The sequence below is a fragment of the Cydia fagiglandana genome, chromosome 25 (genome assembly GCF_963556715.1).
Source record: "Cydia fagiglandana chromosome 25, ilCydFagi1.1, whole genome shotgun sequence".
Taxonomy (NCBI): domain Eukaryota; kingdom Metazoa; phylum Arthropoda; class Insecta; order Lepidoptera; family Tortricidae; genus Cydia; species Cydia fagiglandana.
This window is the reverse complement of record NC_085956.1, coordinates 716,406-735,154: the sequence shown is the minus strand read 5'-3', so window position 1 is coordinate 735,154 and position 18,749 is coordinate 716,406. Positions and strand designations below refer to the sequence as shown.

The following is an 18,749-nucleotide window of genomic DNA, read 5'->3' as shown; positions in this document are numbered from 1 at the left end:
ATATCGTAGCGGGATGGAACAAGTACGTCGCAGGCGCGCATAGACTTGCGAGAGAAAAGTTTCTGGTCTGGGTGTCGGTGAATAAACCTAGGCGGGGCCCGGTATATGAGGATATGTGTGATTCTAGGAGAGTCTTCAAGTCAAAATTAAAATGGTGCCAAGATAGGCAGGAACAAATTAAAGCCGATATTCTTGCCACCAAACGGGCAGCAAATGACTTTAAGGCCTTCTGGAAAAGCACAAACAAACTTAATGTGAGACCTAGTGTCCCTGTGAGTGTGGGGGGAGTTAGCGACAAGAAGCACATCGCGAATAGTTTCAGACGTGTGTTTTCTGTAGAACCAATCCTGCATAAACCTACAAAAGAGGTGCGATGTGCTGAGGCCGTTATGGGCGAGAGTACCCTTAGTTTCACAGCGAAGCAAGTTGACACTGTGATCAAAAACATGCAGAGGGGTAAATCACCGGGTCATGACGGGCTCAGCATAGAGCATCTCAAGTATGCGGGAGTACACTTGCCGCGGGTGCTGGCGATGTTTTACACGATGTGCTTAAGACACGCTTATCTCCCTAAGAAGCTCACTAGGACAGTGGTGGTGCCACTGGTAAAGAACAGAACGGGGGATTTGTCGGATCTGGGAAATTACCGGCCCATCTCTTTAGCAACTGTTCTAGCTAAAGTGCTTGATAGCCTTCTTAATGAGCAACTTTGTAAGTACATTAAGCTGCACGATGCACAATTCGGTTTCAGGCCAGGAGTGTCCACAGAGACTGCAATATTGTGTGTTAAGAGGGCTATCAGGTACTATAAAGACAGGAACACACCCATATATGCGTGTTTTCTGGGCCTGTCGAAAGCATTTGACCTGGTTGTGTACGACGTACTGTGGGACAAGCTAGAGAAAACGGGTATACCGAGTGAGTGCGTTGATTTATTAAAGTACTGGTACAGCAGCCAGGTCAATTGCGTGAGATGGGCTGGTGAGGACTCGGAGGAGTATAGTTTAAAATGTGGGGTACGTCAGGGTGGACTAACATCTCCCGTGCTGTTCAACCTCTATGTGAATGAGTTGATTGAGGGGCTCAGCAATACACATGTCGGATGTCATATAGATAAAACGTGTTTTAACAACATCAGTTATGCAGACGACATGGTATTGCTGGGTCCGTCGAGCGACTCGTTACGGCAACTCATTTCTGTGTGTGAGGGGTATGCTGAGCAGCATGGTCTTAGATATAACACAAGCAAGAGCGAGTTTGTACTCTTCAAAGCCAGTAAATACAACCCTACAACAATACCTAGGATCATGCTGTGCGGCGTGCCCTTGAAGAGAGTTGAGAGGTTCAAATACCTGGGGCATATCCTTACAGAAGACCTAAAGGATGACCTGGATATAGAGAGGGAGAGAAGGGCGATGGCGGTGCGCGGTAATATGCTTGCCCGCAGATTTGCAAGGTGTAATGAACAAGTCAAATTGACGCTTTTCAAAGCCTACTGTCAGACGTTCTACACTTGCAGTCTGTGGGTAGGTTTTACACAGAGGGCATACAACGCACTAAGAGTCCAATATAACAATATTTTGAGGATGCTGTTGCGGCTGCCGAAGCACTGTAGTGCGTCGAACATGTTTGCAGAAGTACGTACGGACGACTTTTACGCAATCAGACGCAAGCGTGTGGGATCACTACTCAGGCGAGTGCGTGGCAGCGGCAACGGCCTCCTCAAAGTATTGTCGGAGAGCCTTGACTGCCCTATAACTAAATACTGGGTCGAAGTGGCCATCGGCAGGGCCAAATAGGATGAGGCCGCGACCAATCGTGGGCCAATTTGTCATGTTTTGTTTTGGATATTTTCTGTACCTACTAACTTAGTTATTAAGTCAAAATTGTTACTAACACTATATGGATCTTTGATCTGCAATAAATGATTTTTATTTTTATTTTTATTTTTTATTTTTTTATTATTGTTTTTAAAAGGTCAGAAAAATTTTAGAACATTTTCTTTTCTATTTTGTCAGTTTTGCAAACTTGGGGAGTTTGTAACAAAAATCTATTGTCATCATCATTGTTACTTTTCTTTAAAAGGTTTTTTATGTAAGTGCAACAAAATTTTTGTTTATAATATTCCGTGAGTACACGGCGGGAAGAAGTTGATAACTCGAGATATTCTACCGAAGGAATTTGACCTTAAAAGGAGCATTCCATGAAATTGTCTACCGTTTGTCCCGTACAAACGCGTATTTTCTGAAGATTTGCAGGTATAAGAGTTTCCTTTTCTATGACAAATGGTCAAAAATATGCAGGGAACAATAATCGCCTGCTTTAAATGCCCAAAAAAAATCGCAGCACATGAAATAAAATGCGGGACAGCCCGTGGAATGCTCCAAAATAAAATTATATAAGGTTCAAATTTCTTCTTTTTTTCCCGCGAAATATCAACTTCTTCCCGCCGTGTACAAATATTATTTCCAAATGATGCGAACACGTCATGATTAATGTAAAATACATAAATATTATGTATTCTTTTATTATAAACTTAATAAAAAAATTATAGTAAACAAACAGTTTTTTTTATTCTGCACCGTACATCTAGAAAAATACATAACAATAAAATTTGCTAACGTAAGAGAGATAGAAATAGATATGCTAACCGGACTAAGGCCGCGGTCCGGTACGCCTGCAGCTTAAACATAATTGTAGGCAGTATGGGTCGGTACTTTAGTCTGTCCATATGGACGAAAAAAAATAATATGATTGTCACTGTCATTTGTCAATATCATTCATTTGTTTATAAATAGATTTGCTTTGGATTTAATGTGCTTTGATTGTGTTTAAATCTTATTCTGACCATTTCTTATTATTAACGCAATAATAACCTATGAGTATATTAACTGGAGATAAAAATCCAACACGATTTCTCGACGGACAATTTAAAACTAACCTATAGTGATTTTAGGCGAAGTTTAAGGACTATGAAATAGGTATTTACAGTACATCTGGTGCATTACAACACCCTGTGCTATAATAAGCCTGTAATAAGCACATTACGTAACTACTGTAAAGGTATTTAATATTGTTGTCGATTTGGTCAGTGTGTAACGAAAGAACAGATTTACAAAAGTTTTGATACAGTTGGATTGTGCTCGTATTTGGCTCGTATACTAAACATACAAAGAAGAAATTAAAAATGAGTGACAGCGATGAAAACAGTTTACTAGTTGAAAAGAAACACATTATTGATAATGACAATGTGCCAAGTCCACCAGAAATAGAAAACATCAAAGATGGAACCAAAAAGCTTTACAAGAAAAGTTACACTAAGTTTATGGAGTGGCGGAAGAAAGAAAATATATCTTCGTTTTCAGAAAACGTCTTGCTGACATATTTTCAAGATATGAGCACTAAATATGCACCTTCGACCTTATGGGCTGAGTATTCTATGATCAAATCGACATTGAAGCTTTATGAAAAGACGGATATATCCGGTTATGGCGAGCTACTGCAGTATTTGAAGCAAAAGTCGGAAGGGTATAAAGTTAAGAAGTCAAAAACATTTACACCTTCGGAAATTGAGAAATTTATCAGAAAAGCACCTGAAGAAGTCTTTCTTATGGTGAAGGTAATACATTTGTATTTCTAGTTTATTTAAAGTAAAGCCCACCACAGACGGAGTGATAATATATATTAATATACCATAAGATACTGACAGATATAGTATAGCTCAGCACTAACAACAATACCAAAATATATATATTACTCTCTGTCTAGTAGCCCCAACATTGTGGGAGAGACGAAATGTGAGACAGATCAAAATATATCGTATACCAAGTTATAATATCTCAAGGTATCTTGTAATATACCAAAATATATATGTAAGTATTACAATATCGTTTTTCAGGTAGCCGTCATTTTCGGTGTGCTGGGTGCTTGCAGACGACAAGAACTGCAAAGATTGCTGTTCAAAGACGTCATCCCTTTCAACGAAATGCTACTAGTCAATATAATGAAAACCAAAAACAAACTAGACCGAACGTTCACCGTCACTGGTAAATACTATCACATAGTGAAAAAATTTATTAACGCCAGGCCGAAGGATTGTAGAAATGAACGTTTTTTTCTAACATATTACAAAGGGAGATGCACCGGCCAAAATGTGGGGATCAACTCGTTTGGCAATATGGGTAAAACAGTGGCAAGGTACTTGAAGTTGTCGAACCCGGAGCTGTATACGGGCCACTGCTTCCGGAGGACCTCGGCCACTTTACTTGTTGATGCAGGTTGGTACATTTTAATAACGAAACTTCTGTGAGACACAGACATCCATACTAATATTATAAATTTGGAAGTGTGTCTGTCTGTTACCTCTACACGCTTAAGAGCCCATCAACGTGCACACTATTGCTAAATAATCGTGATTATTTAAATTTTACGACAGGTATTTAAAAAAGGGGGCTGCTACGTAATTTATTGTGTATTTATTATTCGTATTTAATATTGTGTAAGTATTTAATATTCAGTACCTTTTGAATACATCAAACTAGGTTTTATGTTGCTGGATTCGTTAATCTATGCGTCCAAAGTTAAAACGGCCGTTTTTGTTTTGAGGTCCTAGTTCGACGAATCCATCCAGCAACATATAAATTAGTTTGATATATTCAAAAGGTACATAAATACACAATACAGTACGTAGCGGCCCCCTTTTTTAAATACCTGTCGTAAAATTTAAATACATAATCACGATTATTTAGCAGTGGCGCTAGTGTGCACGTTGATGGGCTCTAAAATCGCTGAACTGATTTAGATGAAATTTACATACAGATACATACATACATATAATCACGCCTATTTCCCGGAGGGGTAGGCAGAGACCACGGATTTCCACTTGCTACGATCCTGACATACCTCTTTCGCTTCCTTCACTTTCATAACATTCCTCATACACGCTCGCCGGTTTAGATTAAAGGTCATTGGGCGTTTTTGACCCGCTTTATGAATTTTCGCGTACAGAGACCAAACTAGTTTTAAAATAGAGAATTTAATCTCACTTTTCTAAATATGTAATTTTTTTTATATGTATCACCCGGCAGAAAAAAGTTATTCAACAGTACGAGATAGTGTTATTAATGTTTTTACTTTCAGCATTGTGCAAAAGTGTGGTTCATGCAGCATGATAAATGTTTTATAGCACAATGGCAAATGAAATGTTGTCAATTGCGGCTGTTGCCGGGGTGGTCTCCTGTGCAGTTTTTTGCAGGTGGCCTTCTGGTCTAGAGGTCGCGTGCACTGGCTGGCCTAGTGTGGTTCGACGCAGCGAACGCAGGCGAGCTGTCTGTGACATCCATGTGATGATTGCCGGAAGCCCTGGCAGCGGTGACATTGCGCGGGCCCCTTCTTTCCGCGCCATGCTTCCACCTTGACACCCCTCATGTGGAGAAGCTCCGACATCCCGTAGATGCCCATGTGCAGCCCGGGCGGCCCCCTCTTGCGTCTATCCGTTTGGCGTGTTTGGGGTGGCCCAGCTTCTCCAGGGGTTTCTTGATATCTTTAATCGGTGTGAAGGAGGGGAGACCCCGCCTCCGCCTCGGAGCGGAGCTCGAAGAGTATCCCAGCCTCCAGCGGTGAATGGTGACTCCCCCTTTATTTCGCGCCTGCTGCCTTTTTAGACGAATTAAGAATTGATTTTGATCAAGCAGAATAAAAATATTGTTTTTTAGAACTGGAGTTTACTTTTGTTCCTCCTGATATTAAACAATATTACATCAGCAATGCAATATAACAGCAGCTATTCAAAGTATTTTTGAAATAATTCCAATACCTAGTTCTGACTTAATTCATTGCAAAAATGCTAAAATGATAAGAAATTATCTTTGTTTTTTTCTCAATTCTCCCATGGCTTGCAAGAATGCGACTCATACCACTGTGTAGCAGATACATTTACCTACATACCTAGCCCTATTTCGTTTGTGTACGCTGTGGGTCATATGTCCGAACAAAATGCCCAATGACCTTTGGTATAAAGAAAGATACTAAAGATAGACATTTAAATATTAACACTTGCATCAAAATCGTTGCCAGCTTAGCTTGGTCTAACTATTTTTTTTATGCAGGAGGTGACATCACTTTCAAGCCTGTCCAGAAAAAAGAATGGACGAGCGTCGTTACAGACTACATCGACCATTCCATTCAAAATCAGGTAATAATTTACCTTTCACCGCCGAAAGCGCAATATCAAGCTTTGTGCATACTGCATAGGGAACGTGTGCATTGGAGGGTCTGCCATCTTGTGGCCTGAATCGGAAACATATGCACATGTACATTGCCAAAACAAGTGCTGCCATCTACCGTTCTCGTAGGTACGTTTCCTTGTGCATAGTAGGTTCTGCCATCTTGTGGGCTACATCGGAAGCATAAACGTCACATTTACGCCTTCGGCAAAATTATGACGGCTCCTATGCTGCCCCCTATAGTTCATGCACGCTCCCTATAGTCACAGACTAAATAATAGTAGTACCGTACAGAAAGGAAACTTTCTACAAAACCGAAGTCATATTCTGTATCTTTAGGTATTTAAATAAAAGTAAACAAAATCTACCCTCAAATGGCTCCTTAATGCCGTTGAGGGTAGATGAAAACATTACGTGATCAAATAATGTAAGGTTAAACTGATCCAGGCGGTTTTGTATTGGTTAACCAATAAATGTGATAACTACCCGAAAATTTACAAATTGTTCGTTTACTTTTATTTAAAAACCTTAAGATACAGACATAGACAGTGGTTCAGAGGGGCTACCGCGAAAACCGAAATTCGCTAATTGCGGGGATCTTTCTCTTTTACTCCAACGAAGGCGTAATTAGAGTGACAGAGAAAAATCCCCGCAAATTGCGAACTTCGATTTTCGCGGTTATAGCCCAGGGCCGAATCATGATGTTCCTTTCTAAATTAGGGCACTATCCCCTTCGGCTATTTAGGGCTTGTCAAAATTCACGCAAACGGACGTCAAGTTATGCCAACCCTATTAATTGCTCGGAGCAATGCTGAGCCGAACGGAGCCGAGAATGCCCGAAAGGATGAGTTTCGTACCCCTGACTATATATAGTCAGCCACGCCATCGTTAACGTTTATTTAACTTTATTTTGTTTCCTTTCCGTTGCAGCAGCAGCAGCCGTCACTCGAAGCAAAGAAGCCCACGATATTAAACACTTCAGACAACTCAGGTAAGGGATGATGATGATGATGTTAGAGTCTGGCTGCTGAAATTTTACCTAAACTTTTGGCGGGAAATTCAAAAAATCTTGGGCTGGTCACACTTTGTGTAGTAGGAACTATAGTTTTGATACTAGACCATATTTTTGACATTCTGTGCATAAGTAAGGTACCTAAGGAAATAAGTTAAATAAACGTTTACGGGCACACAAAGTCAGCTCACATGATTTCTACCACTATTTAAAGTACAGAGCAACGACAAACACATATGTTTACGTTCCAATATTTAGATTTAATAGATATTTTTCAGAACTTTTAGTTTATCCGTTTCTTTATACACTTGTCCTATTTGAGATTCAGGCATTCATAAATTCACGTACTCAATCAAAGTAATAGGCAAATGTTAGAACTAGTACTTAAAGTATCAAAATATTTATAGAGCACCAACCTCCTAATTTGTTTACATTTCGTAAGGAGTTGTAAACATTTCAGTTTTTTGTTATACAACGCTACACGTCGACTTCGCACATTGTCGTAATTATTTAGGAGGTTAAATAATAGTTTGCGAAACTCACTCAGTATAGAAATTATTAACGTTACTTATTTAAAATAAAATAAACCGCAAACAATTTGAATTAATGACATAAATTGACAACTGACTTTTAGCTTTTTTTTAAATCATAGACAATTAGTGAAACTCAACGAAATATCTGTCAACAATTTTTGGCTAGCCAGACTCTACAGCCTGGCAAAAAAGAGTAGAAATTAAAAAGTGGCAACACTGTAGTGTCGTCCCTTTCAAATCTCTTTATATAAGAGAACGGGACGACACTTACAGTGTTGCTACTTTTTAATTTCTACTTGTACGGTCCGTACAAAGGTTAACATTTCGCCCGTCAGCACTTTCCGTCACATAGCATATACTTATTACCTATTTTAAGACAGTACATGCCCGACCGCCGCGGAGTGTATTCATTAAGCCGCTAATTGTATCAATTTATCATATTATCAATAAATCGTTATTTCGGTGGAAACTGCAGTGTTATCATTATCAACTATCATCTCAAGACTGTACGAGGCGCATCCCGCCCAAGTAGCACAGATTAGCTGTATAGCAGCCGCATAATGAAGTACGAATACGCTTGAAGCTGGAATAAAAAAGCTGCATAAGTGCTGTATAAGCCTCTTTTCAGCTTTTATAACTCTTAAATGGGCACAAATTATGCAGCCTTAAGTTCACATAGCTGTTTAAGAGCATTGTAGCAGCAATTTAATGGAATTATAAGGGGTAACAGGAGTTATAAGAGGTGTATATTGACTGGGTAAGAGACCACCAGTTACCCTTTATTCAGTTAATATGTCACATGTGCGCCCTAATACCGGGAAAGATTGACGTTGGGCTGAATAAAAGATAATTATTAACATACTTTTACACCTCTGCCTTAAAAAACATATTTATATTGAAGCAAAAACCTTTAGCGCAACAACACCATAAGTCATTTTGTTAAAGTGTTTAGTTAAATGTTAGTACATGATCTTTTATATATGAATGTGAGAAAGATGTTTGGGAATGCAAGTTTATTGACATTATATATATACATTATCTAAGAAAATTTCAATGCGCCACGAGAATAATCAGGATTTATTTAAATTAATGATATAAATAAGCTATTGTGTAAAAACTACTTTAGTGGTTTGGACGGAATTATGAGATAAAAAGTTAATAATACGTTATAGGAAGTGCTAAACTAGTGATTTAGGTTAAGAACTCATGCACAAAACGTTATTGTTGCCCTTAAAAGTTGGAAAAGTAATTTAAATTTTGTAGGTTATATACAATAAAATGGCGGTCAATGTTAAAAAGCAACGTGAACCGTTAAAATTCTAATATGCAGCATACGACTGTTATATATCTGATTAAGATACTTAAGTGAACCACTATAAAGTCCAAGTCGTTCTTTCGATACACTAGTGAACCTCTAAACAGTTATAAGGCATCTTGTGAACGTTTAAATAGCCGCTATACACACAGTCTCAATGGTAGTATAATAGGCTGCTTAGCGGTAAACATGTTCAGCGCTAAGCCGTATTATGCGCCACATGTGTTCGGTTATACGTCTATTGGTTTCATAACAGTTCACTCGTTCTCCCTTATAATAAGTCAGCAAAATAAAAGCTGCTTTAGCGGTAAACATCTTCAGTGATAAGCAGTATTATGCGCCACATGTGTTTCATTTATAGGTCTATTGGCTTAATATTAGTTCACTCGTGCTCCCTTAAAAGTCAGCGTAATAAAAGCTGCTTAGCGGTAAACATGTTCAGCGATAAGCTGTATTATGCGCCACGTATGTTCCATTATACGTCTGTTGGCTTCATAATAGTTCATTCGTGCTTCCTTAAAAAGTCAGCGTAATAAAAGCTGCTTAGCGGTAAACACGTTCAGCGATAAGCTGTATTATGCGCCACAGGTGTTCCATTATGCGTCTATTGGCTTCATATTAGTTCACTCGTGGTCCCTTAAAAGTCAGCGTAATAAAAGCTGCTTAGCGGTAAACATGTTAAGCGAAAAGCTGTATAATGTGCCACATGTTTTCCATTATACATCTATTAGCTTCATAATAGTTCACTTGTGCTCCCTTTATAAGTCAACGTAATAAAAGTCCACAATTACCTCCTTATACAGCACATGGCGTAACTTTATCCACTAAACAGACCTTATAACGGTTAAAGCATTTGATAACCCTTAAAGCTGTATAGGTTCGTAGCAAATATACCTTTATATCACTCTTTGCGTATTAATGGTAGTTTTCAGAGCCGTAATGCAGCTTTTAATCAGCCCTAAGCTATATAAATATCACTGAAATCTATTATACAGCTGTAGGACCACGAGTGTGCTGTTATAAGTGTCTTAATACGCACAGAGCGTTAGATAGAACTAAAAGTGAGTAGTTATAGAGCTATCTGTGCTACTTGGGCGTACATCTTTTTGGTCCTTCGTACCGGATCAAGCTCAACGCCCCCAAAGATAACTATAGTGGCTGCCAAATCTAAGCTCGTGCCAGCCAAGAAAGCTGTGTCCTTGCCCAGGCTGGAACTGAGCTCAGCGTTGCTACTTTCCAAATTACTGAAAAACGTCATGGAAAGTTTATCAAAAAATAATATCAAGCTTTTCTGTTGGACGGATTCAACCGCCGTTTTAGGGTGGTTACAAGGTGATATCAACCGATGGAAGCCGTTTGTATCAAATAGAGTACAAATTATCAAAGAAATTGCGCCTTCGGATTGCTGGCGTTACGTCAAATCTGCAGAAAATCCGGCAGACTGCGCGAGTCGCGGAATCAGCGCTACGCAGTTAAAAGAACATCCCTTGTGGTGGACAGGACCTTCCTGGCTATCTACATTTGAAGAAAACCCCCAAGAAGAGAAATATACAACCGATGAAGATATCAAAGTATCAAAACAAACAAACGTCACGACGCTACAAGGCAATAACGTCGTAAGTGACTTAATTATCAAGCACAGCAATATCAACCGTATGACGCGAGTATTAGCCTGGATACTACGCGCCGTATCAACATGCAAGCCTACAGTACCTTATCTTACGGTGGCGGAATTACGAAAAGCAAGAAATATGATTATCAAACATGTGCAACAAGAATCATTTGGCGAGGATATTCACACCTTGTCTCGACATGGGCAAGTGAAATCGAGAAGTACCATTTTATCATTAAATCCCTTTTTGGACGACAATGGGCTGCTCAGAGTACGAGGAAGAATAGGAAAGGCAAATAATGACCCAAACATGAAATATCCACTTGTCATCCCTCACAAAGGTCACGTAACCGATCTTCTCATAGAAAATGCTCACAAACTGACCCTTCACGGTGGAGCTCGTCTGACCTTGAGGCAGCTCAGATATCAATTTTGGATCATAGGAGGGAATCGAGCAGTTAAAAAACATATCAACAATTGTGTCACTTGTATACGCCATAGAGCTATGAAGCAAGAACAAATCATGGGAGACTTGCCGGCGGCGCGGTGTAACCCGACACGCCCGTTTTATCACACCGGCGTTGATTATACCGGCTTTATTGACGTTAAATCAAATAAAGGCCGAGGTATAAAGACAACGAAAGGATATGTAGCAGTATTTGTGTGTATGGCGACGAAGGCCATACACCTCGAACTTGTATCAGACCTCAGCAGCTCAGCATTTTTATCAGCTCTTCGCCGAATGGCAGCGCGTCGAGGAACTCCACGGCACATTTACAGTGACCAGGGGACAAATTTTATTGGAGCAAACAAGCGACTACACGAGGAAATTATAGACTTGAAAAACACCTTGGACGCAGAGTTCTTCACGACTATATCAGAGATGGAAATTGAATGGCATTTTAATGCCCCATCATGGCCCAGTGCAGGAGGTTTGTGGGAGGCTTCAGTAAAAAGCCTCAAGCATCATCTTCGCAGAGTCATGGGTGAACAGAAACTGACCTATGAAGAATTATCAACTCTGTTATCCCAGGTGGAAGCATGTCTTAACAGCAGACCATTGTGTGCTATCTCTGAAGACCCGGACGACTTGGATTTTCTGACGCCGTCTCACTTCTTATCAAGTGGTCCAAATTTGACAATATACGAAACCGAAAGAGACGAGCGGACGAGATGGCAACTTGTGCAAAAAATATTCTCAGACGTATGGAAGAGATGGAAATCAGAATATTTGTGTGAATTATCAAAACGAAGCAAGTGGCAAAAACCAAAAGAGAACTTAAAGGTCGGAGACATAGTTATCATTCACGATGCCAACTTGCCAGCCGGAAAGTGGGCGTTCATCAAGGTCACGACGGATATGTACGTGTAGTATCAATCAAAACAAAGAATGGATTGCTCAAGAGACCCATTACCAAATTATCAAAACTGCCTGTTAATCAAGAAACGAAAGAAGAGTTGAAATCCGACCCCGAACCGAAAAAAGCAGATCCCGATGTTAAAAAACGACGTCCTAAGAGAACGGGAAACTTACTGACACTTGCGCTCATGCTATTATTCGCAATAATATCACCCGTCCAGTGTGAGCACAGCCTTACGAACATAAATAAACATCAAGGAATTTATTTCGACAAGATATCAAATATGCACCTTATTCGCGACGAATGGAAGCTTATTGCTTATTACAACATGGGACCTTATTGGCAAGGACAAAAATTATTAAAAGAATATCTTCACTCATTAGAAAACATGTGTATCAAGGCAGACAAGCAATCAAAATGCGACGTTATTCTCATACAACTAAGGCACGGATTCGCGGAATTAGAGTACTACAACAGCATAATGCTAGCTCAGCAGCTCACACGCCCGGCTCGCCGCCGGCGCGGCCTTGCCAACGGAGTCGGATATGTCGCGAACACTTTGTTTGGAATACTGGACGAACGTTTCGCTCAACAATACGAAAAGGATATCAAACTTATCAGAGATAATGAGAAACACCTGGCGTTGCTGTGGAAAAATCAGACTTCAGCGGTTGAGGCTGAATATAATTTACTAAAAAGAGTGGAAGAGGCCATGGACAAGCAACATAAAATCCTTAACCGCAACTTTATCAATCTTGAAAAAGCGACCAATGTTTTGGCCAAGGAAGTTGTCGCTGTCGAAAACACAAGTGAATTTATGTTATCATCGATTATCACTAACTCAATATTGGTGAATCTAAAAAGCATTCAAGAAACATTATTAGATACTATCACCGACGTTCACCATGGACAGTTTAATTTTCACTTATTGACTCCAGCTCAGCTAAGGAAAGAGTTAAGCATAATTTCCGGCCAGTTATCAAAGGACTTAACTATTCCAATTGAAAATATACAAACAGATCTACAAGACATCTATCAATTGCTCAAGGTCAAGACAAGGATGACGCCCAAGTACCTCATATTTGAAATCAAGATTCCGTTAGCCAGCCGGGATGACTACGAAATCTACCACCTGATACTGTACCTCAACAGCAAAGTGAAGCAACGATCAGTATTATACCTATTTCCGAGTATGTTGCCATGAACACACAAAAGGACTCTTTCATCCCGCTCTCAGAGAAAGAAGCCGATGAGTGTAAACAATATGATATATCAAATCACATATGCCCTTTACAAAGGCCAATATATCTTATATATCACATGAACGAAGACGACAACTTGTGTATCAAGGATAAATATGAGTCAAAATGCAGGAGTATCAAGCTACCTTGCATGGACAAATGGGAAAGGTTGAATAAACAAAACAATTATCTATTCTTCACCTGCGGTCATCGAACCATAAGAATCATATGTGCATCTCAAGTTACCGCCGAGCAAATAAGCGGAGCAGGCATTATTTCCCTAGGAGATGGCTGTGTCATTAAAAGCGAATCTCTCACAATATTCGCCCATAAATATCACACGAACAAGCTTAACATCCAACCAGATTTAGTGAAGATAGTAATGCCTCCTATTAATAATATCATAAACTTATCAATACCTATACATGAAGACAACGTTTCTAATTCGTCTATTAGCAAGGATTTCAAGAAACAGTTTATGGATATCGATCGACAAGTCGAACAAATGAAGGCTAGTGAAGCTGATATCTTAGCCACCCGATTATCAACCCATGACGTCCACCAGTACGTCCTTGTATACTTACTTCTAGGCGCCGCCATAGTAGTATTCAGCGTGTATCTATGGAAACGCTTGCGTCTTCGCTGTTCGGCGCGGATACCTCCTGTGCCCCCCAGCGACGCATCTGCGAATATCAGAATTCAGTACGTTGCCAGAGATGACAACAGAGAGGAAGCCAACCCGCACCACACGCCTAAGATCAACGCGCACCCCACAACCAACTCGAGGACTTACCTTTCAAGAGCACGGGGACTCGACAAGGCCACGTCACCCATCGTTGGAGGACGCTTCGCTGCGAGTGAATGATTTAATATTGTGTTTATTTTATAAGTTTTATCATTTTATTGCATACTTTTGTAAGTCTAATATTTTTTGTTCATCTCGCGCCCGCAGAGGCTTAACTAGGGGGGGGTTGGAGGGGGCACGTGCCCCGGGCGCCGTCCAAGGGGGGGGGGGCGCCAAAATGGACAAAATACCTCCCATAGAAAATGGACCAGCCAAAATGTAGGACACAGCCAAATTTTTTTTCGCGACTTGCTCAGTAGGTGTAATCCCAAAATCTCCCTGGCAAGGAAAATGCAGTTATTTTTTAGCCAACCTGTATACAGGATGGTCCAAACCTTGACGTCCAAAAATTTTTTTAGTATCGTCGTCGTGGGTTATCAGAATATATGTATATACCCCATGATTAGCCGATTTTTCGTAGTTTACGAGTTTAACTTTTAACTTTTGTTAAGAAATTCCGGGGTGAAGCTTTGCTTTGCTTTTATGTCTTCTAATACATGTTCGTGGTATTTGCACATATAACATGAAATAGCGATGGGGAAGTGACACCATAAAATAATAGTAGAAATAACAAAAGAGGACTTTTTTAATGAATTACTAATTTGGAAGCTTTCCACCTCAGTTCCTTTGACCGGCGACTCTGAAAAATTAGGACTATTAAGTATCACTTTTTTGACCTTTTAAAAAAACTTAGGGTCTAGTAGTTTCTAAAATAACAAAAAGTCCTTGAAATCGCTTGTATTTTATCATTATTTATTTTTTATTTATTTAGGTAAGGGCAACATCTAAGCTTGAACTCAGCTCAACTCAGCTAAGTGAGGATGCTGTTGTTTTAGCAACTGCGCCGTTGGTCAAGGATTATGTTACAAAAAGAAACAATAAAGTTCAATAGTTTTTTTTTTAATTAAATCTTCACCCCAGAATTTCTTAACAAACGTTAAAAGTAATAAAAATCATAATTCGAAAACTACGAAACGTCGGCTAACGTACATATTCTGATAGCCCACAGCGTGAGAAATTTAAAAAAATTATGGTCGTCAAGGTTTGGACCATCCTGTATAAGACATGCCGTGATAACATCGCTCGTTCTGTGATACTAGAATGTCGTGAAAAACTTGTGTCAGGTTTCGATGTGGGATCGGGACAAACTAGTCCAATTCAATCCCACCAAGACTCAATTTTGCGCGTTTAGGGCTAAGAAAACCTCATTTTTCAAGGCACAAGCCTTCCCATGTCAGGGAGTATTGGGAGCCTCGGTGTTGAGATCTCCATCAGTGACGTCCAATAATTTCGTAGCCACCTTGCTGGGTAGGCTGCGCTCGTATCCAAAAAAAACTCGGTGTGCTCAATAAAGGGAGGCGATACTTTACTCTGGGGTAGACAGATCCCATTTATTGAGTACTGCTGTCACCTTTGGGCAGGAGCATCTGGATGCCACCATTGCCACCTTGGACCCTTCAAATCAGTCCAAAGGCGCGCTGTACCTGTGAATAGTCTACGATCCCAAACTCACAAGCGATATTGAACCTTTAACCCTTTGACCGCCGTTGTCCGGTATAGAAGACAACGATAGAACGATACGCTGGCGCCGTCGTCTTGTATACAAGACACAAATTCAACCACTGAGTTAATGTGAAAATAATAAAAATTGCAATTTCATTTACACTCGTGTTCATATTTAAGGTCTTTGTTTTTTCATTTATTTGCTTTTTAAGCCGCTATATAAATCCCTTCTTTTATAATAAGGCATTTAAAAAAATTGCTCCAATTTTCAACATTTTTCATGTTCCTCGTCGCCGTTGTCTTGTATAAAAGACAGCTAGGGATGGGAATGTTAACTCGATATGGGAATTTTTAAAGTAAATATAAAGTCAGAAATATGATTTTATCTAAGTATTTGAACACTTGTTAATCGCCAATTTTTTTCAACGAATAGTAGGTAACTACTTACTAGAATACGTAGAACGAAAGTCAAATAGGCATAACTATATTTAAAGTTCAGGTAGCTTCTTTAGCTCTATAAAGTAGAGTCAGACAAGTAAATTTGCCATTGTAGATTGTGGACTATTTAATTGCAGAAGAGATAAATAAAAAAAATAATTGATGTTATTTTATAGCTTAGTGGGAAGGGATACACCGCAGCGACCGCTTCGCACAAGTGTGGTACAGGGACATACCTGTTTATCAGACTTTACTTTTATTGTTGTAGCGATGCTACGTATTTGCCTAGGATAAATACATGTTTTTCCATACAAGATAACCGGTACAACATGACTGTCGCATTTCCAACAAAATAACATACACCAGAGTATGACACTTAGGTAAAACTATAATGTACCTTCTCAGCTGTAGGTTGGTTGGCATATCCTGCCTCCTGGTTAGCTGGTTTCGAAGAAACAAGTCTAAAGAGTATGCCACTTGAACGGAACTTGTCACCCAGATTGCGCGGAGATTGTTGAACCAAACCTGGCTTCATGCATATCAAAATGATCCCCCTGGTCTACCCCAACTGCTCAAATAGGTCACTTCCTAATTTAATTAGTATTTTAGAATCATTTTCGGAATTTTTATGAAACATAAATAGTGAATATGAAGGTGTGAAAAGGTTGAAATCTTGACAGGAGAACTGTCAGAGAGTAGACTACGCGTTTAGTTACCGCATCGGAAAGAAGGTATTCTGAATGAAACAAGGTAGGAAACGTACGATAGAAATATAATTATTAGTAATTATTATTAACCACTTAAAATATTACAAGTATTAATGAGCATTGATATTTTTTCGAGAGTCATATGATTTGGAAAAGGTTTAAGTTGGTTTGACGTTTGATGCGTCGATATGGATCGAAACGGAGGGCTGGGGATTTTGCTAGAATCGACAATGGATGGGAGTTGGTACTGGGGCACGCTAGCATTTATACAGCTCCTAATTGAATATCGAAATAAACCGCCTCGCCCCCTTCCGCCGCCTGCCCTGGCCGGTGGAAGATTGGGATATATGTAAAGTGCGCCGTGTGTGTGTGTGTTGTGCGCGAAAAGGGCGTAGCCCACCGAGTGCTTTCCGTGCCGCCGGCGAGCGCAAGCATGGCCGACGGTCGTGTTGCTCCGAGCGCCGTTGCGCGCTCCCTGATGTGCTGAGCGTCGTGGGGACGCTGGTTTTCACCGCAGGGCGCAGTTTCCAAGGCCTGTGGACTGCGTGCCGCCTGGCGATCCCGAGGTGCTTCACACAGGCCTCCCCTTCACTTGCGTGGCCTATCGGCTCCGAGGCGCATCACGTTGGCGCCACCATCAAGCCGTAGGGCACGGCCTTGACCCGCGAGCCGTGTGTCGGACAGCCTTGCCGCGGTCCGACGACCCCAAGGTCTCATCGCGCGGGTTCTTCTTGTGGAACTCCTGAGCGCCGCGGGTTGTTCTCGCCCGGGCTTGCCAAAGCCGGAGCTTGAGGAACGCCCGTCGCCCACCGTCAGCGATCCGCCTGCTGCGTTAAATACCAGCGGGCCTGTGGATGATAGCTACGTTCGGTACCCGTGAGTGCACTAGACTTTTATCCCAGGTTTTGGCCAAGACTCCGCGTCTCGTTCATCTCGCGATCGTAGATTAAGGTTTACTATAGTGTCATCCCATAACCGCCGACAGTTTAGAGAAACCGATTGTATTCTGAGCAGCGCCCGCCCTAAAGCGGAGTGCATTGTAGTAGTTAGCGAATTGTATTAAATTGCATGTCATATATTTGGTTTTATCTTTTCAATATCCTATCAAGTTCCCATTAACCAGGTTAGAGTGGCAAGAGGACCCTTGCACTCCAATAGTCCAATGTTTCACTGCGGATCTTGTCCGAGGCACTATTTCCATTAATTATTTAAACATTTTAAAAACCTTATTATTTCTTAACAACAACAACATTATTTTTTATATACGACATTGTTATAACATTGAAGTTAATGTGTAATTTTTTTGTAACAAGTCGTTGAACGTTTTTTTGATAAGAGTTTACCTATAGATTAATGTAAACCAAACTGAAATTATAATGATAGATTCTAATTCCGGAATAATATCTTCACTCATTAAAAATTCAACCCACGTGTAATTTTCACTAAAACAGTTCCGGTATATTGACTTTATCGACACATGATGCGCAGCTTTAACGTTACGCCAATAAAGTTTACGTACCGACAAGCGCTTACGCCGTTGACCTAGAGACTATTATTACTTGATCCGCGCGGAAACAGTCCTTGTCGGTCTGCATTGCGGGCAGTCCATGGGCGCCGTTGTCTTGTATAAAAGACTTCTCGTACAGCCTAGTGCGGCGATATCACGTCTTGAATCGACATTGTTTAGTGGTTGTTTTTTATGTTAAATCCCTATATTTTAAACATTTTCGGGTGTAAAACATATGTTTAATTTTGGCAATTTGGAATGAAATTAAAACAGGATAAGAACAAAGCTAAATTAAAAAGATTTTTACCATAATATTGTAAATATCGATATCACTATTTGCAATCCCTAAACTTTTTATTAGTTGTTTACTTAAAATTTGCTCTGGCGTGTGAGTGAGCGTCTTTGCGGACTAGGTCCGGCGGCCAAAAGGTTAAGTCTAAAGAGATCTCCAA

General features: G+C 40.2%; 1 protein-coding gene across 3 annotated transcripts in view; it reads left to right on the top strand.

Annotated features, from left to right (window-relative positions):
- Positions 1–2,799: 2,799 nt before the first annotated feature.
- Positions 2,800–18,749, top strand: part of LOC134677015 (uncharacterized) — a 29,905-nt gene continuing 13,955 nt past the window's right edge. For 2 of the 3 annotated variants that reach the window (XR_010099984.1, XM_063535426.1), the window contains exons 1-4: positions 2,846–3,619; positions 3,899–4,277; positions 6,108–6,193; positions 7,155–7,215. Coding sequence is in view for 2 of the 3 variants with exons in the window: in XM_063535426.1 (XP_063391496.1) it covers positions 3,188–3,619; positions 3,899–4,277; positions 6,108–6,193; positions 7,155–7,215 (958 nt within the window). In the remaining variant the exon portion in view is untranslated. Of the gene's footprint in view, positions 3,620–3,898; positions 4,278–6,107; positions 6,194–7,154; positions 7,216–18,749 lie in introns of all 3 variants that reach the window. The other variant, XM_063535427.1, reaches the window with a different exon arrangement.